A 23,382-nucleotide genomic window follows, 5' to 3' on the forward strand; every position below is an offset into this window, starting at 1 on the left:
CACATGCACATACACACAAATCCCCCTTTGCTTTGGGGACAGGGTCTCACGTAACCTAGGTTGGCCTGGCTTAACTGAGGATGAAGATGGTCTTGAATTCCTTATCCTCCTGCCTCTACCTCCTGAGAAATAATTTTATGAGTGATATTTTGTTTTGACCAAATGTGGCATTCATTAATGCAATCTACTGGGTTTGAAACAAAAATAGACCATAAAGAATCTTGTTTTCTTTTAAAATAAAAAATTCAACCTGTTTTTATCTTAGTTCCAAGCAAAACATGAACCATATTTTATTTTGTACAGCCAAAGAAAATGTTCAAGAATGTCCCTTTCCTGAGAAAGCTGGAGGTAAACACGTAGAGTCCTGGCTGCTCCCTGGAAGACCTGTTCACTTTATTGCTTTGGTAGTGACCCCTGATGGCTGTCGAGGTGCTGATTGCCCTGGCCATTGCTGGGCTGACCTAGTCACCCGTAAGAGAATGATGCCTTGGCCACCATGGTCCCTGCGCTGTGCTCTCCTTAATCTGACCACCATCACTGGCAACACGTGCTTGCTAAGAGATGTGCATGGGCTGTATTTCTTATTAAGGAGTATATTAATCTGGCTGTACTAGTATCTTCCTTACCCTGGACTGACTCACTTAGTTTAATTAGACACACTATCCTAACCAAATGACTCAACTGTTTTACTTTTAGCATTGCGAGCAACGTTATTGAAAGGCTGCTTCAGAATCAACGTGCCTTGATGTGACCCATTAGCTCTGTTTCTGTTAGTTTTGCTTCTACCCGCATCACATTTTGCTGTTGGATGCTTACATGGTTTGTGACTTCCTGACCTCAACAGAACCCGTGCATGATTTGTGTATGTCACTGTCCGCCGAGGCCAGCCTGTGCTAGTCTCTACGTTAGCATGCCTTCCTTTCCTTCTAGCCCTGAGTTTCCATGGCTTGCTTGTCTTGTAGTGTTGCTACACCTGAATGCAACCCTTCACATAGCTTTTCATTCAAAGACAGAGGATGTGTATGTGGCGTTATCCCCTTGATCTTTGTATCAGTCTGTCACGGTGTCACTTTGCCTGTTTGACAAGTTCCATTAAATACGCTTGATGATTGTGATTTATGTGACTCTCATAAAATTCTGATTCTCAGGTAAGTAAAGCAGGTCTAGGGATCTCTCTAGGTTTGACTATGTGAGTCAACAGGTGCTCGCCTGCAGACTATTTCTTTAGTCCCTGCGTAGTTGTTCCCTTGTTTACAAGAAGCCTTAGCTGATATTTTGCATCAGATATTAACTTGAGATCACACACGTGACTAGAGACAGGGTTTCCCCCATAAAACGTTCCGGGAGCAGCTGCTCAATCCATGCTGGTCGGAGTGGTGGAACTTATTTTAGCTTGGCAACTGGGCACAGCAAAGTGGCTGGCATTCTGTCTACAGACGTGCCCTATGGTGGATAAATTCTCTTGACAAAAATACATTTGAGCAAGGTGCAGTGGCATGCACCTTTCACTTGCGAGGCAAGGGCAGTGTGGATCTCTGTGAGTTCCAGGCCAGCCTGGTCTACAGAGCAAGTTCCAGCCCAGCCTGGTCTACAGAGCACGTTCCAGGCCAGCCTGGTCTACAGAGCAAGTTCCAGGCCAGCCTGGTCTACAGAGCAAGTTCCAGGCCAGCCTGGTCTACAGAGCAAGTTCCAGGCCAGCCTGGTCTACAGAGCAAGTTCCAGGGCTACACAGCAAGTCTTTTTTTTTTTTTAAAGAAAGAAACATAAATCTGTGGTCAGCATTTATGACAGACATATGGAAATGTACACAAAATTTTGAATTGTACCTTTTCTTCGTACATTGAAGGATTGGACTGTGCTATGCCCAATTCTTGTATGGAAACAGCAGGGTTGAGTTTCATGTACTTTGGTCGGAGCTGCTTTGGTTATTTGTCACCAGGCCCTCTCCAAGTTCTAGGACCCTGCGACTATCTGAATTTGAAGCCTCTGGAATAACTGTTGAATATGGCTTAGTCACGAGACCCCTGAAGGACCTGTTTCCCAGGTGTTGTTTCCTGTGATGGATGTATTCATTCATTGGGGCAAAGGTTTCTGAGGGGTCTGTGGAAATGCTTTTCTATAATGTGCTTTTGGAATTCTTTCACAAAGGACTTTGTTTTTCAGGAGGCAAATTGATTAACTGCATGGTGTTTCAGGATCACGGATTTTTTAAGGGGGGCTAGGAGGCGTGCATTGTATTGCCTATAATATTCTTCCACAATTTACTAATAAATGTAGACTAGTGAATCTCTCAGTCTCTCTTCTGCTGAGTCAGGAACTCTGGGAGGGCCCAGCAGTCAATGCTTTCTAAGTTCTCCAGGACCTTCTGCAAGCATGCAATGGAATAAAATAATATAATAATAAAATATAATGAAGTTTAGCTTTAAATTTATTTTTTTATTTCTGAAAAATTTTCATAATGCTGGCGTTTTTCAGTCCAAGACTTATTCAATAAATTCTGAGCCACAAAATTTGTTATGGCCTCATAATTGTGGTTTACACCAATTATTAGTCTCAGCGAGAGAGTTCTGGATTCTTCCCGCCTCCCACACTTGGCTGTGTAAGTGTTTGCAGCAGGCCTTTCCTGGTACCTGGCTTCTGTTCTGGTCAAAGCAGCATGCTTATTACATTCCAGCCTTGTTGGGACCTCTGCTTTGAGAAGCACTCTGGGTGCTGTTGAACCGGACCCCTCTGGCATCGTTGCTCTTGCCTTGGGAAATGACGAGATGTAGCAAACGGCCCACAGATATTTGCTGCTGCTGCTGCTGCTAGGGCCCATTGGTCTGCTTAGTTTGTGAATGTTCATAAGGTTATACACGTCAGTTTCAAGATGAAAATCTAAAATATCAGATGGGCAGTGGCTATCGAGTATGCTTTGTCAATGAGTTTGCCAGAGGCCTTTTACCTTAGCGTTACTTCGGAGACATCATCTTCTTTTGTGTTTAAGACTGGCTTGATTTTTAAAAAAAAGATTTATTTATTCATTTATGCATATTGGTGTTCTGCTTGCATTTATGTCTGTGAAAGGGTGTGGGATCCCTGAAACTGGAGTTACAGACAGCTGTGAGCTGCCGTGTGGGTGCTGGGAATTGAACCTGGGTCCTCTAGAAGAGCAGCCAGTGCTCCCAACTGCTGAGCCATCTCTCCAGCCCCAAGACTGACTTGATTTGACCAGTATTTACATTTACGGTGTTTTTGTTATCTCTGAGCATCTCAGCTGAAGGAGCCAAAAAAAAAATCTATAAGAATGGGGCTAGCTTACTGAAAGCCAGATGTATGCTCATGGCTTTGCAAATGTTTTCTTTGAAGAGCCAGGTCTACCTGGGAGACTGCAGAGGAGATGGACCAGAGGGATGAGGAGGGTGATGTTCTGCCAGAGGCATGAGGCTCTCCGCTGGACTTAAGGCAGGATCTCAGAAAATGTCGGTGGGCTCGTTTACAAAGTAGAATCCTGTTGTGCCTCAATTTGGTCTCTCCCCGAATGATAAAGTTTTTCTCTTAGGTTTACTTTTCCTGTTGCTGTGAGAAGATACCCAGAAGAAGTAACTGGAGGACAGAGGGTCTGGCTGGCCGTCCGAGGACTCAGTCCATCATGTCAGGGAGGGTCTGGTGGCAAGAGTGGGAAGGGTTGTTCAAAAGCAGAGAGGTGAATGTTGCCGCCCAGCTTTCTTTCCTCTTTTGAATTCACTCTGGGCCCCCAGCCAATGGACTGGTGCGGCTCACACGCAGGGTAAAGCTTCCTGGTAGCTATGTCTGGAGCTTTGTCTCTTAGGGATCTTTGATCCTTTCAATATGAACCATCGTCTTTATGAAAGATCTTGAGAGCTGTGTAGGTGTGTCCCCACCTACACAGGGGACAGGGGTACTCCTTCTGTGGTGCTTGGATTGCATAACAAGTCGGGTATGTTTTATTGAAAGGGCAGTTTTTTTTCATATTTGAAAGGAAAAACATTAAAGGTCTTTTTCTTATCAGTCCAATCATACAAATTATCAGCCAAATAGCTGACAAAGGATTTTATTCTCTCCAGCACTTTTTTCTGCAGTGTTAGGATGTCCTCTGTATGAACATTGACACTGGAGCTGATATGGGACAGGGTGACTCTAGGAGGGAGCTTGGCTGAGGGAAGGGGACATTAGACAGGGCTGCAGTTTACAAGGTTCTTATCTTCAGTCATCTGCTTTGATTGGTTTTGACTCATGAGGCAAGAACTGCACTCCCTTTTGCCTGACCTGGGGGACGGGACAGTGACCCGACTTCACTGTGGTTTGACCTAGAGGGTGGTGTCCACGCTCACCTGCATGGGACCATTCCTCAGCTATAGAGCTTTGGAGACCTCAACTCTGAAAATTGTCTGAGCAGGATAAATGCTCCAAAAGTTTCTCTATAGGGCAGCTATAAACTCACAGCAAACAAAAGTTTGCTTCCCTTGATGTTTTTCCATGGGAAATATTTTGAAATAGTTAAAGTCTCTAGAGCCAAGGAGATGGCTGACATGGAGACGTGTTAGTCTCACAAGCCCAGTGACCCAAGTTCATTCCTGGAACCCGTGTGAGGAGCTGGATGTGGTGGCATGTGTGTCTGTCACCGCAACATTCCCAGAGTGAGATGGGAAGTGGACCAGGGGATTTGCCTGGAAGATTGTGGACCAGCTAGCCTGGAGCACACGGCACGTCAGCAGAAGCAGTAAGAGACCCAGCTTTAATATGGTGGACGGTGAGAATGGACTGCAAGGTTGTTCTCGGCCCTGCATGTGTGCCGTGAGGCATCACCCCCCTCCCCCATGAGGCACCCCCCCCCCCCACCTAACCCATGCACAACTGAAGGAATAGTTAGCGTTTCCGGATAGATTTTGTAATGAACACTATCTGTTGTCATTTCTGAAAGCTTGTGAAATTTCAGATTTTGTGAAGGATGCTGTCTGTGGTCATTTTAAAACGCTTGTGAAATGTAGGAAGTTTTAAGTTTTTGTTTTTATAAAAATCAACTTGTGTGATCTTCACTTTAAAAATGTTTATAGACCCAGCATTGAGAAAGTCTTCCTCACAGCTCTGTCTTTCAGCTTCATGGCTCCATCTTAAGGCAGACTTTGTAGCCTACATAATTTAGAATGAAAGAAAGAGAAGGAGAACAAGAAAACATAGAAATTCAAAAAAAGTCTTACTCAAAACCCAAAATAAAGCAGCAGAACCATGTAGCTGGGTATGACAGGCACCCAGGTGATCTTAGCACTTAGGAAGCAAGGGAGGAGAAACACAAATCAAGGTCACCCTTGCTTGCAAAGTGAGTTCAGGGCCAGCCTAGCTTACTCTGCGTCCAAGAAGACAAAACAATAACAAACAAACCAAAACACTGCAAACTCCACCAAGAGATGAACATTCATAAGGAGACAGAAGCAGTATGAAACTGTCACTCTCGACGAGTAGATTTGAAACCTTAGTTTTGGTGTGACACCGAAATGCTTGCTAGATAAGTGGATCAATCTAGGGAATCCAGGCTCCAGCATTAGACCGGTGATAGTTTCCTCCTCCCAGTGGTTTGGGGACACAGGCCATGCAAGAGCAGGAAGCTGGGAGCTGTTGAGTCCCTGTGCTCAGTCTGACCCATGCACAAAGCCTCATTGGTGTAAGGCAGTCTTTAGAGATGGAGACTGTGAGGCCAGGGAAGTGTTTAAGATCCTACTTGATCATAACTTATTGATGGAGAATCTAGTACTCAGGAGGCAGAGGCAGGCGGATCTCTGAGTTCAAGGCCAGCTTGCTTTACACAGCAAGTTCTAGGCCAGCCAGGGCTACATAGTAAGACAAAAAAAACAAGACAGACAAACGAAAACCTCAACTTATTGGATGAAAAACAATAAGTGGCATAAATATTAACTAACAAACAGTAAACGTCAATAAACGCCAGAGATTCAGCAATTCAAAATTGAGAAAGCAACAAGCTGTGTATAAACAGCACTGATAAAAACCTCGAAGTCTTTCTGTTTTCGTCTTTTCAAGACAGGGTTTCTCTGTGTAGCCCTGACTGTCCTGGCCTTCACTTTATAGGCCAGGCTGGCCGCGAACTTACAGATATCCTTGCCTCTGCCTCCTGAGTGCTAGGCTTAAAGACATGCTCCATCCCTACCCAGTTAGCATTGAAGTCTTTAGAACACCTTCAGTATATACACTTGATGGAGTTGAATTTAACTCAACTACTCTTCTCTCTCTGCTTCTTACTAGAAAAGAGCATTGGTAATAGCAGATTGAGTCAGACACCAATTTTCTAAAGCTCAGTTAACAAGGACATTATTATTTCAGACAATGTGATTTGTAGTTATTCATGTCCGGTGTGGGGGTGGATGGTGGATAATCTCTTGGCCTTTGTCTGGGACGTGTGTAGCTACCAGGTTTCATGAATAACCTACAATAATGCACCTTGGTTCTTAGGTTTCACTTCTTGTAGAAAATAACATGGCAGTGCATTTTTTTTTGTTGACTATGTTCAGTGTATAGAGTATAAAAATCCACTTCTGTTTTCTGTGTGAATTTACAGACAGGATTCAAAGGCATTTGTGTGCCTGTATTGACTGAGCTGTAAAACAGTCTGTGGAAGTATCGTCTTATGTGCCTACATTTAAATTGCCATTTGTCACTAAACCAGAACAGTCTTGCAAGCCGAGGAAATTGTGTAGATTTAATTGAGCCACATCCATGTTCTCTAGATTTGAATTGTGACTAATGATTTAATTTAATCTAGCAGATATAATTATTACTTTTCATGTTTAGCATGTGCTCAGAAAGCCATTTGGGTTTTATTTTGGATTTACTTTAATACTTGAGCATGTTGCATATTGCCTGGCATATAACAATTGCTTAATGATCAAGCTTGTGAATTTAATATATGATTTATGATACTCATTGATATCCTTTTGATGGTGTCTTTTCCCCATTAACTTACTTTAAGCTAATTAAGGTGGGGGTGGGTATTTAAAAAGAAAAAAAATAAATAAATAAGGGGTATTTGAACATATAGTAGAAAGAAAAATTTAATTTTGGTCTCTAAAAATAAAATTTTTGGAGAAGATAATAGGATAGTTGACACAGCTTAAACTGTAAACTGTGAAAGGTCCCTCAACATCTCTTGGAGTGTCATAAGTGAGAATAGAGTGTTGTACTGAGAATAAAAAGAGTGGCTAAGTCATCTCTGTAAGACCAAGAATAATTTAGCAGAAATGGTTCTCGTGAATGGAGAACCAACAGTTTCCAACGGCACTGATCTCCTTTCTCAGAGACATCCATGCTTGTTAAATTATCAGTTCTTACATTCGATGGATTCCAGAAGAGGGGCTAGCAGCCCCCTCTTCCCCAGTGAGCTCCCTCAGCTACCAACACTCATGCCCAGATACCGGAAGCTGGGGTTGAAAAGCGTTGCCCGGTAGGAACCGCTTCGCATGCTAACGCTGAGAGAAGATGGTAGCCTGCGCCTGTTTGCCCTGTGGTAACTCTTGTTCTTTCCTTCCAGTCCTACAGTTTATCAAGAAAGAAAATAGTGCACTACACCTGTTTCGACCAGAGGAAAAGAGCAAACGCAGCATTCTTGATAGGTGCTTATGCCGTGAGTACTTCATTTGTGATTGTTCCCTGTGGTCAAGTGGGTGGAGTGCTAATGCCACTCTTGTATCCCAGCTAACACTGTGGTTAGATCGCAGGCCCCCTTCCAGTGGGATGGGTGTGTGCGTTGTTAGCAGGTTAGGAATGGATTAGGAGTGGAAAGTGGACTGCCATTAATGGAATACCTACTCTCTATTATTGCTGTTGTTGTTGTTGTTATTATTATTATTGTTATTATTTTGTTTTTGATTGTTCTGAGTCAGAGTCCTCTCTGGCTAGCCTGCCTTACTAAGTTGCTCTTAAATTTGAGATAGTCTTCTTGCCTCAACCTCCATGGTGTTAGGATTTCATGCGTGAGCCATCTCTTCTAGATATAGGTTTATTTTTGGGTAGTTAGTGAGAGACTCTTGGAATCGTGATGTGTAACTCAGATTCTACTGTTAACAGCATTTTAGTGCAAAGAACATTTGCACCTAGTGAGGACGTACCCAATGGGAAAGGTATATATCTGAGTGAAAAACAATATTATGGAAAATACAAAACCTGCTAAGGTGTTCTTTTTGTGGGGGTAGGGGAGAGAGAGCACATTCTAAATTGCCAAGGAGAAGATTATTATTGTTAATTTTTTTATCAATTCATGCATTCATCTATACAAGAATTTGCAATAGAAAAAATGAAATATAAACCATGCATTTATTACAGCATCCCTACTGACTCAATATGATCTTTACAGTAGTTAGGTTTGAGTAGAAGCTTTGTTCTCTGGAAGCACAAAAGTGTCTGTATGACTTTTATTTGAGCATGTCACAGGTCCAGGAAGTTTCTGGATAGGCTAGGACTGGTCCAAAGGAAGACAGGCATCGTCAGGGCTCTAATGTACCTCATGACTATGCATGCCCATTGAGGAATATGCTGGCTTGCTGGCAAGGGAGATGCTGACATTTATTTCTCCTCACCCCCAGAAAGGCTGGGGTGTCTTTGAAACCTGAAGCTTGCTGCTGTGTGACTTTTCTAGGCCTCATTTGCAGACTTTGATGCAACACACCATACTCCGTCATACCGAGCCCAAATTTCCATGGGGAGGAGCCTATAGTGACACCACTGGCAGGCCATTGGCAGTTTCAGACAGGGAAGAGGACAAACTGAGTCATACCGTGAGACTGGGTCTTGCTTCTGGGACTTAAGTCCCTAGTTCTTTTCATTTCTTTTGTAAACCCTGGGGCCATCCCTGGTGGCTTCTTTTTGTCTTGTTCTATAGACAACTAGAGGCTAAGAGTCAATAAAACATAGCTCTCTCATCCTGAAGGGGCTCTGCGCTGAAGGGGTCAGGTCACCTTCTCTCTCTGTTTTGTTTTCCTTGTCTGTGATTGGATGCTACGACTCTGAAATTTCCTTCCAGGTCTTAGGATACCTAGAATTATTTGTAGTGTCTGTCAGGCTATTGTTTATAGCTTAAGAACACACAGGAAAAGCCAGCCATTAGGGGGAAGGGTTGGTGAAATGCTAGCAGCTGAATTAATAAACAGGCATGCTATTTTTTACCTTATACTGATAATTGATGCTCCCTTGATTGACAGTGTGATTAAATATGAAAAGGCTGTACTGATCTCTTGATTCAAGTCATGAACCAAGCATGTCTTTCCTATGGGGCTGTGTGATGTTTTGTGAGCATGTTATTCTTAGGCCCTTTGTCATAAAAGACCTCTGTCAGGCTTTCCATCTCCCTCCCTCCCTCCCTCCCTCCCTCCCTCTTCTACTCCTCCCCCTTCTTTCCTATTCTTCCCTTCCCAGTTTTGTTTAGAGTGGCCTCTCCTTTCACCAGTTACAGCTGGAGTTTTGACATGAAGCCTAACTATTGCATATGCTTTGGTCTTGTGAGAAGGGAGCCCGAGAGAAAACAAAGGTGCCCGTTTCTGTCACTTTAAAGCAACCCTAGGAGAAAGAGCAGATTCAGTGGGAAAAGTGCTGAGCACAGCATGAGCTTGTTTTACACCTAGTCACAGTCCTGAGGAGAAAGTGATTTTTCTTGAATTGGCCACTTCCCAGCTGACTTTTCTGATTTTGTAAGTGTGCTCCCTTGGGGGGGGAGGGGGAGAAACTGTTATATAAAAATGACATTCAGAATTGTGGTCCTTTCTTAAAGAGAGATTTATGCTTTTGCTTCATGTATCTGCCTGCATTAATTGTTGACACAATCTCTATGAGATAGTAATAGGAGTTATACATATCAATTATTTTATTAATGTGGCTAGGAGGAGAATTCTTGCTCTTATGAGGGAATCTTCTCTGGGTATGAGCAGGCCTCGAACTTGGGAGCAGTCATGTAACCCCTGAGACAAAACAGGTATATATGTTTTATCGAAGAGATAAGGAGTGAGGACGATTCTCTCTTTAAATGAGCCATCAGCTGTTGTTCAAGTGGCACTGGCTCACACTTTGAGACAGGGCTTCTCTGGGCTTCAGTTTTCTCATTGGTAAGATCTGAATAATACCAGGGCTTCTCTGCCCACTTTGAAGAATTATGAAGACATCGAACTGTCTGTTGGATATCACCGTATTATATATCTAAATTATCACAAACTTATTGTGACGAAATATACCCTTCCCCTATCTGTCCCCAAACTGACTTATTTCCTCAGTAACCACCCCCTTTCAGAAAAGATTAATGAATCAAGTTGAAAGTTAGCGGTCACTTCTCTTCCTCTGTCCCTCATCGCATGTTACACTTACTCAGAAATGAGACCGCCTCTGACTCTTGAAACATATATTGAACCAGAATGCGTCTTCCCATTTAATGCGGCTCCCTAGACCAAGACACTGCCGTCGTTTTCCTCGATTACCTCCGTAGCTTCATGCATTTATTTCCTGCTTTCCTTTTTTATTCTTGTTAACTTTTGATTTTACTTTCCAGGGTGGTCTTTAAAGAATAAAAATGAGATCATCTCATGACCCGGGTTCTAATCTGGTGGCTGACTGTTCTTGGCATCCGTTCCTTTTTGCTTGGAACCCGTGTATCCTCGGGACCTCTGTGCTCATTGTCCTCCCATCATGCTGGCCTTCTAACTGAATGTCACGCACCTTCTCTCACCTGCAGCTTTGATGTTTCGGCCTTTTTTTTTTTTAAATCTAGAACATTATTACTCTTTGCATACCTGTCTCCCCCTCCCCCCCAAGTTACTGTCTTGGAGCCTTTTCCTCAAACTCTGCCCTGTTCCTCAACCCTTGTTCATTTCCTACATCTTTGCTACTTTATTTTCTTGGCAGCGCCCAGCCTTTGAAGTTGCTCACGTGTTCCTGCATTTACTTGCTTATTATCTCATTCCCAGACCAAAGGGTAGGGACCTTATCTGCTTGGTGCACTGCCCTGTCTAGAGGGTGATAAAATATTTAATGAGGGGTTAGGCACAGGCATTTGCTGGTTGAGTTGGAAGCTGGCCACTAGTCTGAGGCAGAATCCTGGAAACTTCCTGCTGGGCTGAATCGTGGGTAGGTCTAGGATCGGAGGCCACCACCATGAAGACACCAGGATGTCCAATGTGGAGGGGGCAGGTGCTGTGAGCAGCCGCTGTTTCCTAGTTGTGTCTGGGTACCAAACATCCATGCAAGGCTACACTGGCTGTAAGGTAAACAAGGCACATAAACAGTGAGGGAATAAACCCACCATAAAGTAGCAAGCTGGACATACAGTATAAGTCCCTTTCGCAGAATATCTGAGGTCATGTGTGAGCCAACTGGTACAGAATCAAAGGTGATAGCTGGTGTAATAAGTAAGAATGCAAGAGTGCCTTGTCTTCTTAAAAACAAACTTTCCTTTTTCTGTTTCATTTTGGTAAAATACACATTTCCTATGACGTTATTAGAGTCCAAACAAACAAAACAACTCCTCCCACCAACAAACCAGGACCTTCTATGTCTGGGGCTGTTTTTAGCTAACTGTCATGAGACTGACTCTGAACTTCTGATCCTGTAGTCACACACCAACCATTCCCACCCAATCTGTGCAGGGCTGGGGATCAAACCCAGGATGTCAAGTATGCCGGGAAGCATTCCACCAGCACAGGTGTAGCCCAGCTCTTGGAACCATTTTTTTAAGTGGCTAGTTCCTTGTATTGGCTGCCTTCCCGAGGCACGGCTTTGTTTACAGTTTCTCTCGTAGGTGATTTCCAGCATGGCTTAGAAACTTTTGTGTTTGTTTCCTTATCTGTAAGCATGGAAAGTCTAGCTAGTTAAAACCCTTTCTTCTAGAACTGTTTAAGGATGAGAGAGAGAGCGAGAGAGAATATGAGAAACCTCATGTTCGCTGGGGACCCACAGGAAGGATTGCCCTGTGAGTGATCGTGAGGCTAGGTTGCTGGATGGATGTGGTCACTGGAGATCATAACGGCACATACTGGTGAGGTCTTGTCACTCTCTGAGCTGTGACTCTGGAACCGGACGGTTCACGTTTGAATAAGGAAGTTCCTTTCCAATGCTTTACTCGGTGCAGCTGTAGAATCAGGATGCTGAGATCACGGGAACGCCCAAACATTCTCGCACGACTTGAAGAAGATAGGTTTCAAAACTGTGAGAGGCTGGAGGGATGGCTCAATGATTAAAACCACTGACGGGTCTTCCAGGTGATCTGGGTTTGAGTTCCCGGCCCCACATGGCAGCTAACAATTGTCTGTAATCCAGTTCCAGGGGGATGCTGCACCCTCTTCTGGTCTCTGTGCATAAATGCGATGCGTACACACACATACAGTCTAAATACTCATACACATAGAATAAAAAAAAATATAATCTAGAATAAAAAATTGTAAATCTTAAAAACGTATACTAATGAAACTCTTGCCATGAACTTCAAGACTAAGTTTTTACTCTGTGTTGTTGTATTTAGTTCACAGGCCTATAGGTTAGGCCAAGTAGAATTTGGTCTAGGCCATAATGTCTGTAGAAATGGGGGGGCGAGGTGGATTTCTATAAAATGATATATATTATATATAAGCATATAAGAGAAATTACAATAAATGTGATTTATTTAATTTAAAATTTAAGTTCAGAGTTAAAGAATTAAGAATTTTTGGTTTGCTATGGTGGTGAATGTCTGAACACCCTGGATTTGGGAGGCCGAAACAGGAGGAAATGGTGAGCTTGGCTACATAGTGAGTTCAAGGCCAGTTGGCCCGAGTTACCTAGCGAGCTAGAGGAAACAAATTATTTTCAGAGGTGCAGAGGATGCTTAAGCAGAGGTGGTAACCACATTGTAGCCTCCTTAGCTCACCTTTAAATCTTTGCCTTTCTAGAGATCTACATTACAGATTAACCGGGTGGAGCCTGAGTCAGACATTATGTCTGCACTGCGGATAACCAGGCTGAGGCTTGTGGACTTTCTAACTCTGCAGGTCTGTCTTTTATTTTGTAGACTACAGATAAGGCTGTTACTAGGGTCTTATTGTGCTAGTATGTCACATTCTAATTGGAAGGTGCCATTCTCCATCTGGCTGGAAAGCAACACTGTGGCATAGCCGCAGGCTTGGCTTTGATCCCACTCTAGCTGTAGGTCACAAACAAGCTTTTACTCCTCTTTAGGAACAGGGATAATGATACCACCCTTAGCAGAGCCACGGAGGCGGAAGGGGGCCTTGCCAGTAAAGGTGACATTGTGACAGTATTCTAAGCATTTAGAAATCCCTGGAAGTTCTGAGGCAGGGCTGATGTGTGACTTTCCCAAGCTTCCCGTGTCAGTTCCTTCCTCCCATTCCCTGTTTTGGGCTTAGACCCTCGACAGCAGCTCTGAAGGTTCATGGCCACCTTCCTCCTTTTGTGTCCCCATCTTCCCCATCAGCCCATTGTGTGTTTAAGGTTCTTCCTTGGCTCAGTAGCCATCAGGTGGTTGTGATCTGATTATTGCTTAATCTAGTTCTTCAGCTGTGAGTGTGAGCTTCTCTCATTGCTCCTCCTAGGATGGGATTTTCATGTTTAAAGGGAGAATCTATTTAAACCAAATGACCTTCTCTTGTGAGATGTGGAGTCAGGTCTTGATTACTTCAGTAAATATTTACTTGGGTTCTATGACCCCCGCCTGACACCACAGTGGGTTCTAAAGAATATAAATAAAGAATAAAGTAAATAAATAGATAGTAAAAACTCAGGTTAAAATATGGCCTTTGATCCCAGCACTCAGGAGGCAGAGGCAGGTGGATCTCTGTGATTTTGAGGCCAGCCTGGTCTACAAGAGCTAGTTCAGGACAGCCAGGGCTTTACACAGAGAAACCCTGCCTTGGAAAGAAAAAAAAAAAACAAACCACAAACCCAACCAACAAACAAACATAAGCAGTAAATTAATTGTGAAATAAATTAACTGTGAAAAGTCTGCAATAGATATGAAGCTTGGAGAAATGGGGGTTCACTCAATCAGTCTGCTTTGAAGCAGGTACCATGCTGGAGGTGCACAGTTCAAAGTTGAGGTAACCTTCTGCTGTTATTGTGAGGACCTGGGGCCAAAAAGGCAGCCAGGGCATTGGGATGGCCAATCCCAGCAGGCTAGGCAGAGCTGGAAAGGAAATGCCACATAAGGGGGATCACTGGGGAGAGGGTGGGGAATTTAAAAAGAGAATAATTTAGCAAGAAGCCGTGGGGAGGATTTTTCTTTTTTCTTCTTCTTACAATAAAAAATAAAAAAGCTTTAAATGTAGCTTCAGTGTGTTTCGTTTTGTGTGGTTGTGATGTAGTCTGAGTTTCCCCCACTGGTGGGGTATAGTAAAGTTTGTTCATCCCTTAATATTTTCTACATCTTTTGTATAGCATGTGAAACATTTTTCTGAATTATAAATGTTGTTATAGTTTTTTTTTAGCCCAGCTGCTCAGGCTTGATTTCAAATGTTCTTTTTTAAAAGTGGATTTTTAATCTTTAGATTGCTAAAAGTAGGATTAATAGGTTTTTTTCTTCCCTTTCTTTCTTTCTTTCTTTCTTCTTACTGTTTAAGGCTTATGGAACAGATTGTTGTAGTTAAACTAGTTTGTACAGTTGGCATTGTGTGGAATTTTAAATTTTATGTGTGCTTTAATTTTTTTATATTGATCTGTCTGTGCATGACAACAGCTCTAGTGTAGAGGTCAGAGAACAGGTGGGATTTTATTCTCTCCTCCTTCTACCCAGTGGCTTCCAGGGGTTGAACTCAGAAGTCAGGCTTGGCGTCTTTATCATCTGAGACATCTTTCTGTTCCTAAATGCTTACCTGTTGGGTGTGAACCTTACAATTCTGGAAATTTGATTGCTAAAAACTGTCACTTCATGATTTTTCATGTTGTTGTTTCTTTTGTTTTTGATATAGGGTATTACATAGTTCAATCTGGCCTAGAACTCACTGTGTAACCCAAACTGTCTTTGAACTCATTTGATTCATTCATTCATTTATTTATTTATTTATTTATTACTCATTTGCTTCTTATCTCATAGCTGACCTCCTGGTCCTCTGTTTCCTGCTTTCTTTCTGCCTCTTCTTCCATAATGTCCCCTGACTCTTAGGTGTAAGGGTTGAGTTGGTAGATGCACACAGTGGTTTAAAACAGAATTAGTTAAAGGTGGTTAAAGTAAGTGTCCATGTGTTTAAAAGAGCAAATTGATGTCTGGTTGGCTAACTGCCCATTCGTTTTTCTCTTCCGACTGACCTTGTTACTTCCTTTCTTTATGAACTTAGGATTCATCGGTGAATTATGACTTCTGAACTGCTTTAACTTATCACAAAATCTGTAGATTCAACATGTTATTAAAAACGTAGGCAGAAATGATCAAGAAAAGCACTGGTTCAAAATAATAAGGGCATTTATATTAAGCGCTTATTAAAACACTATCTCAGCAGATGGCAGAGATGAGCGGCCTGTCATCCTTGCCTGCGGCTTCCTTGTAAATCTAACCATAGCATCATGCGGAGAGGAAGGGAGGGGTGGGATATGGTTGTGGCTGACTGGTTTCCTGTTGGCAGTTCCTTCCTTTAGAGGGTTGATAGGCAAGTACTCTTTTGTGACATTGCCTGTAAATGGGCCAATTTTTTTTTTTTTTGTTCTTGTAAGCCTGTGTTTTTGCAGCATCTCAGGCTCCCTAAAAATTGTACATCATTCTTCAGTCTCTCCAAGACTGGTGTTCTGTTTGCTTTTTGCACAGGGGAAGCCCATCACCACCATCTCATAGTCAACTCTCCGTGTGTTGCCGCTAGCTGTGAGCAAGGAGAAGTAGCTCTTCCCCTTCTGTTTGCAGAAGCCATCACTCTCAATTTACTGCATAAATATTTCCAGTATTTTGTTTTTTATCTACTCCTGCTGGGAAGCTGAAAACAGGCTTCCTTTGTTCTCAAGCAAGCTCCCAAACACATCTGCCCAGTCATCGAATGAACTCAGTGCCAGAGCACTTGTCTGGCCTGTTTTAAAGCCTAGGTTCAGTGCCTACCACGGAGATGGCTCGGCAGGTAGAGGTGCTCGCTGAGCAAACAAGGCATCCTGAGCTTGACTCTAGAGCCCACTTCAACATGGAAGGAGGGAACAGGCATTCACAGACTGTCCTCTCTCCACATGTGTGCCCTCTCTTATGTATACAGCAAGGTGATGTTATTTCATGATCATACCAGGGTAAGATTTAATATCAAGTGGATGGGATGGTTTTACTCTTTTCTCTTAGCTTTAAAATAAACACGTTAGGTTGGAAAAACTAGGTCCAGTTTTGCAGGGTTACTGGAGTGTCTCCCTAGGAGATTCATCAGACGAGCCCTGTGTCAGGCCTGCTAGACTCCCAGCTGAATAGATAGATCCTGTGGCTTGTCCAAGATCAATTTCATTCCTTGAAGAGAAAGACCAGAACCGAGTCCCTAGGGTGGAACTTTGTTCAGGCGGAGCTAGCAGAAGCTCCTCTTTGGGTACTGGCAGCTACAGGATTGAAGATAACACGCAGGGAGGAAGGTGCTGTGGTGTTTCAAGTACACAGCTCTTCCAGGTGACAGCTGAGTGTTGATCCTGGCTAACTTGGTGAGCATCTATTCCCCTCTGTGTTCTAGCCACATGCAACCGTAGCTCTTTAGATTTGCTCTGGCGATGTTTGTGGATGACCTAGGGGGAGTCCGCCTGAGTGCAGTGACAGGGGAATGGGAGAAGGAAGTGGGTGAGGCTAGTATCTCAGGACAGGATTTGTCCCCTCTCCTCCTTACCCCACAGTTGCACACGCCTTTCACGTGTACAATTGAAGCCAAAGGTCTATGAGTTCATGAGGCAGCTCCTTTCTTCTCCCCCCCCCCCCCCCCCCCCCCCCCCCCGTCCTTGTTTGAGATAAGGATCTCATGCAGTTTAGGCTCAGACTCAAGCTGTAGCTGACTTGCATTTTTGATCTAACTGCTTCTACCTCCCAAGTGCTTGGGATTACAGGCGTGTGCCACCGCATGCAGTTAAGCGTGCTGCTGGGGACCCAAAACCAGGGCCTTGTGCATGCTAGGCAAGCACTCTATCAAATGAGCCACATCTCCAGCCAGTGGGGAGGGGAGAGAGGTTTTTACATTACCATGTGGGAGGCATATTATTTTCTTTTGTTAATATATATATATATATATAAAACATATGGGCAGTTGTTTGGTTTAAGATTAGCCCTCAACTCTCATGACCAAGTTGAAGGGAAACCGCCAGTGCTTTGAACTTCTCAGAGACTGGCGCGGCTGAATGACCAACACCTGAGTTCCAGGTGGATTTTAGTCAGCTGAAATTGGAGGCATAAGAAAAGTTGTTTGTTTTAAGTGCTCAAATACTAGAAACTTATCCTTATCACGTTATCATTTGAATCACTAGTTACCTTCAAACTTTTCCCAAGGCTTTTCCTTCCTTTTTCCTGGCAACCAAACAAGGCCTGTTGGGAGTAGCCTTGAATAAGAAAAGCCCATACTTGGGTGTCAACTTGGGGCCCCGAATTGGCAGTCTGAGCCTGCTAAGTCGGTATTGAGAGTCTGAATGTTCTCAAACCTTATACTTTAGATTTATAATGGATTTTGGATTGCCTAATTTTAATGTGTGAATTTCAAGACTCCTTTTCTCCCCTCAAACTGAATGTATTGGCACACACATGTAATTCCAGCATTTGGAGACCGAGGCTGGATGACTGTGAGTGCCAGGCTAGCCTAAGCTACGAAGTGACACCCTGTCTCAAACAAAAGAACAAACTCCTCCAAAACTCTCAACTCAAACCAACTAACCAACCAACCAATCAAACAAAACTCAAAAAGAGTGAAGTTCTATTTGCTATAAGGCATTCAATTTATATTTACATAATTTATATATTACATGTTAAATGATATTCTTTTTCCATTGTGCAAAGTGAACTAATTCACTAAAAATCCTCCTCGCCTGCAGCTTCCTGAAGTTTTAGAGGGGGAGCCAGCTGCTGCTCCTGTCCAGTTTGCTCCATAGACATCCCTAAGATACTTAGTATCTCTAAGATACTTGAGATGGTTGCTACATTTATAAACACAGACCCCGCCCGGCCCATGTGAGCCACTTGGTCCCCAGGTTACTGCTTGATCTTCTTTTCTCCTTTCACTTCCCACTTCCTCTTCCCCTGTCTTCCTCCCTCTCCCTCTTTTGCTTTCTTTCCCCTTCTCCTTCACTGTGCCTCCCCCCGCCCCTTGCTCTGTAGCCCTGGGTAGCCTCAGTCTCTACTGACCCCCCAGCCTCTGCCTCCTTGTGTCTTTATTAGCTTTTCTTATGCCCCTGCCTCAACCTTGCTGGCCCCTGTCCCTGCCTTTCTAAGTCTTCCACGGCAAAGGCTTGAAGGGCTTTTGACTTTTCATTGTGTAGATCCAGGTTATTATTTATTTTTTTTTATGGATAGTGTAACCTAAAGCTAACGATTTAGTTTGGCTGCAAGTAGCTTTGCTGGATGTTTCCTTCACCTTTGCCTGCAGGAAACACTTTAGTAGGGTTTCACGTTTATGGTTTATGCCTTCAGACTAATGAGCAGAGAGACCAGCCTTCCTGTGGGCCTATACATGCTGCAGGCTGAGTCACACCTATGGTTCTGTTCAGTGGGCTCATTTGGGGGAACTTCTTATTTAACCAAAATAATACAAAAGTTTTTTTTTAGACAGTCTTCTTCCTGGTGTTTCTCCTCCATGATCCGTCTGCCCCCCTCTCCTTCCCCTGTTGTCCACAGCGTCATTTCTTACCATCTCTCTCAGAACAAAGCTGGAGTATGGCTTTTCTCCCATTGCCCCTAGTAAGCTATGATGAGCTTCCCAGAGTCGCTTCTCTGTAGTCTCCCCTCTGCTAGAGCGAGTTTCTGGAGGATGATGATGTTCATCCATGTCCCCTGTGCCCAACTTAGTATCCGTCTCTGTGGTTTCAGTGAGTAAGGGAATGAATGAGCTAGGAAACTTCCCTTTAGGGATTCCGAGTCCCAGACCTGGGTGATCACGTGGTGAGCATGTAAAAATGGTGCAGATGAAATTCCAGCTCAGTCTCTCAGTCATTATAATATCCCATGTGATAGCCGATGCTCTCTTCTCCCTGATGCCACTTTCTGAGATTTCAGTCAGTTGTGGCCCTAACATATTAAATGGAAAATTCCAAAAATAATTCATGAGTTCTAAGTTGTGCACCATTTCAAATAGTATTATGGAGAATTGACAAGAAGGATCTCTATGCGCCGCACTAAAATTCTCCTTTGAAGCCTCTTGAGCCAGCCCCTGGCAGTTCACAGGACTCAGCACCAGTGTCCCCCATGCTTCTACTAGCATGGCCCTTTAAGCAGTGCTTAAAGCATTCCACTGCTTTCCTAACCCAAAGTTCCAAAGTCCAAATTCCTACAAACCTATCACTCCTGGTACCAACTTCTGTCTTAGGGTTTCTGTTGTTGTGTAGAGACACCGTGACCACGGCAACTCTTAGAAGGAACACATTTAATTAGGGAGGCTCACTTAGAGCTTCAGAGGTTCGGTCCACATGGTGGGGAGCGTGGGGGAGTGCACGGAGACAATAGCTTAGAGTCCTGCATCTGCAGGCAACAGGAAGTTGAGTGAGCAGTCTCCTGAGCATAGGAACCTTAAAGCCTGCCCCACAGTGACATATTTCCTCCAGCAAGGCCATACAACTTCCTAGTAGTGCCACTCCTTATGAGTTTACGGGGGCCAATTACATTCTAACTACCACGTCGACTATGTCTTCTATCTAATCTACTGTCTTCCTATGTCATTGTTTATACTGCAGTGACCCTTACCATGTTACTACGCCTACATCATCCACCTCTCCTCATCTGGTCACATAGGCCCTGCATCTTACAGGGTGAAGATGTCATAAGAAGATATTGAAAGAATGCATTCACATTGCTTCTATTAGAGAAGGCTGTTAACAATTTTTTTCTGTTATTAGTTTTTGTTGTTAAACTTCTATTTGGCCTAATTCATAAGTTAAACATTATCATGTATATGTATGTACATACACACATATGTATAAGCATGCATACATAATTGTATGTATACACACATCTATGTTTATATCTGTGTATATGGAAAAACACAACATGAAGTCAGTGGGATGGCTCAGCAGGTAAAGTGCTTCCCATCTAAGATTGATCTCTGGAACCCACATAAATACAGAAAGAGAGACCTGACTCCGACATACTTTATATACAAATGTCATAACAATGACCTGACTCCATGTGTACCCACATACGTTATACACAAATGTCATAACAATGACCTGATTCCATGTGTACCCACATACATTATACACAAGTGCCGTAATAATAAACAAGAAGCAATGAAAAAAAAAGCCAGTGCAAACCTCCAAAATGCATGTAACATGAATGGCTTCATGGTTTCAAGTTTCCCTTCTGGGTTGACCAATGTGTCCCCTGTGGGTGAGTGGAGGTCTCTCTCTGCTCTAATCCCAAGTCCGGGCCCTTGACTCCCCTCTCCAGTATCGCACTTGAGGGCTTTCAGTTTTAATCAACTGCTTTTTTAGATGGTGGCAGTGATGGATCTGTGAGGTACGTAGCATTGGAGGATGTGTTAACACTATGAACCGTCGTCCGCATTAGACTGAGGGAATCCCCTTAGCTTGGATGTGGTGAAGGATTAATATTTTCTCTTTCGGGGATGTCTGAGACTTTGAGAAAATTCTCAGGGCTTGCAAGTGAGTTGTAATTTTGGCAATAAATTATGTAATTTTTTTTTTAGACCTAATCTTTAAATTTAGTTTTTTTCTTAGAGATACTTCAGTTTTTTCTTAGATACTTACTTTCAGTAAGGGAAATTATGACAAAAATGTAGTTCGCATTTTACAAAGTTCTAAAATAATTTGGTTTTCCTACCTCCAAATAAGTGTATGTATTTGGAAAAATTAATTTTTTTCAAAGGATATCCTGGCTTTGGCCTGCTGCTATGATTAGCACAGAGATTAACACATGTATTAGATACTAGATTTTGTGTCTGACATATTGTACTTCTGAATTCAGGGAAGAGGAAGTTGTTGATTAAGATCTTCTATTACGTTGTTGGGTGGTGGCTCACATATCCCAGTACTTAAACAGAGACAAACAGATCACTTTGAGTTCGAGACCAGCCTGATCTACATATTGAGTTCTAGGCCAGCCAGGGCTGCATAATGATATACTATCTCAAAACAACCCCCCCCCCCCAAATCTGGCACAAATAAAATTTGAGATTTAAGGAATGTTTTTCCCAGAACTCCTAAATTCATATGCTTTAGGTTGGTCTCTGGCTTTTTTCTTGTCCCCTCCACCAGCCTGGAGAATCATTTCCTCTGCAGAGTTGCTCCAGTGGCCCTGGACATCGTCACAGCGTAGAGAGGCTTTCTCCATACCCCAGCCTTCCCAGGTTCCATCCTCACTGCGCCAGGCTCAGAACTTTTCAGAGGAGGCAGAACCCGGAGGGATGGGATGGCGTGTTAAAGCTGGCATTCCGGTATCCCGTGCCCTTGCCTTAGCAGCCTGGCTTATTTTTGACGGTCAAAGTCCAAGTGCGTACTCCGGCATGAAATAGCCAGCCCCATCTTCCTCGCCTTTTAAGTAGACCCCTCTCTCCCGCTGTGTTCTTTCTCCCTCTACTTCCAGCTCTTTCTTCTTCCCACCAGGCTGCTTCGCTCCTTTGCTTTTCCTTTCTCATTCTCCTTCTTTTCTTAATTGGCTAATGCATAGAATAGCAATGTTGTGATAACTGGAACTTTTTCCTTGCTTGGCACAGAATCTTAGACTTACTCCAGCTTAAATTTGATAAATGAGGCTGTGGTGGTTCATGCCTTTAGTCCCAGCACTCGGGAGGCAGAGGTAGGCGGATCTCTGTGAGTTCCAAGCTAGCCTTTTGTACATAGTAGGTTCCAGGCCAGCCAGGGCTACATGGTAAGACCCTGTCACAAACAAACCTTCTCATTTCCCTTTCATTGGTAAACCTGAACTACAAGTCTTGCTACTGACACGAGAGAGAAACAGCTGGCCTGGGGTATGTGTTTGTGTGTGTGTGTGTGCGTGTGCGTGTTCGTGTGTGTGTGTGTGTGTGTGTGTAGATGAACATGTGTGCTGTTTTCTTGAAGAAGTGAGGTTCACCCACTGAAGTGAGCCAGAATGGGGTTAGGGGTGGGGCAGGGTGTGTGGGAATGGGGATGGGAATTCCCAGTTGCTATGGGGAGGGAAGATGGACTTTGTATAATGTCAGTGTGGGGTGAGTCTGTGGTTGCCTTTACTTGTCTCTGCTCTGTTTGTGGAAATCAGTAAGCTACGGTGTGTAGGAACTTGCTTACTTAAAATCTTTGCATGCTTAAGAGGGATCAATTCTTTTATTTTCTTGGAGGACAATGCTGTCATGTGGCCTGTGTTTGCAAAGTTTAGGCTAATGCACGGACAAATGACCACAGGATCTGGTCTGCAAACTCCTGTCTAGTGGGCCAAGCTCTCGTTTCTCCTGCGTTCTCTAAGCAACAACCCTTTTGTACATACTGGAAGAGAACAACCAGTTCCTTGTCTGTGCTCATTGTTAGTTTTTCTATTCCTGAGCAGGTTCAAAAACAGGAGGAGCTTACAAGTCACTAGGAGACTCGAGACCTGAGGTTTAGTTTGCACACAGCGTCGTTCTGCGCCACCTTCCCTGCAAACTACTTAAAACTCAGAGAAGATCAGGATAAATACATTGGAAAATTCACTACAATTATTTCTTATTTATTTTTTGGAGGAAAGGTCTTGTGATGTCATCTAGGCTGGCTTCAAACTCTTGGTCCCTCATTCTCAGCCTCTGAGTGCTGGGATCACAGACATGTTAAACTTTTAATTAATTATTAATTAATTATTATTTAATTAATTATTAACAATTATTAATAATTATTAATTATTATTAATTAATTTTAATTTAGACAGCTAAACTTTTAATTTAAAGAACTAATTTAAAGAACTATGTTGTTGTTTAAAGTTCCTCAGGCATATGGTCTGGTTACGAGATGGACATTGAACAGCCTGATCTGTCTGCCTTCTTGCCTGCTGGGAGATCAGGCCACTGTATGGTGGGAAACAATCAACCTTGCCTGGGTTCTGTCTCTACTTAGCAGTCTTCCTCCTGTGTGTTTAGGAAGTGCTTTCTGTCTAATATTTCTTACCAGTTATTGCAAGAATATCTCTTATCTTTGTCCTGCCTCTCGTTGTCCCGAGCTTTAAATCGGTCCTAATGAGAATACCAAATGCCAAGGAGTATGCAGTTGGAAGTAAAATTGATATAAATATAATAAAGTAATATTAAAGTA

At 43.2% G+C, this 23,382-nt stretch overlaps 1 protein-coding gene across 4 annotated transcripts in view; it reads left to right on the forward strand.

Moving 5' to 3' along the window:
- Cdc14a (cell division cycle 14A) overlaps positions 1–23,382 on the forward strand; it is a 153,594-nt gene that overhangs the window by 23,561 nt on the left and 106,651 nt on the right. For 2 of the 4 annotated variants that reach the window (XM_075981533.1, XM_075981531.1), the window contains exons 4-5: positions 304–348; positions 7,541–7,633. In XM_075981533.1, the coding sequence (XP_075837648.1) occupies positions 304–348; positions 7,541–7,633 (138 nt within the window). The remainder of the gene's footprint in view (positions 1–303; positions 349–7,540; positions 7,634–23,382) is intronic. The other 2 variants (XM_075981532.1, XM_075981534.1) reach the window with 1 other exon arrangement.

Source organism: Microtus pennsylvanicus, chromosome 7, assembly GCF_037038515.1.
Source record: "Microtus pennsylvanicus isolate mMicPen1 chromosome 7, mMicPen1.hap1, whole genome shotgun sequence".
Classification (NCBI taxonomy): Eukaryota; Metazoa; Chordata; class Mammalia; order Rodentia; family Cricetidae; genus Microtus; species Microtus pennsylvanicus.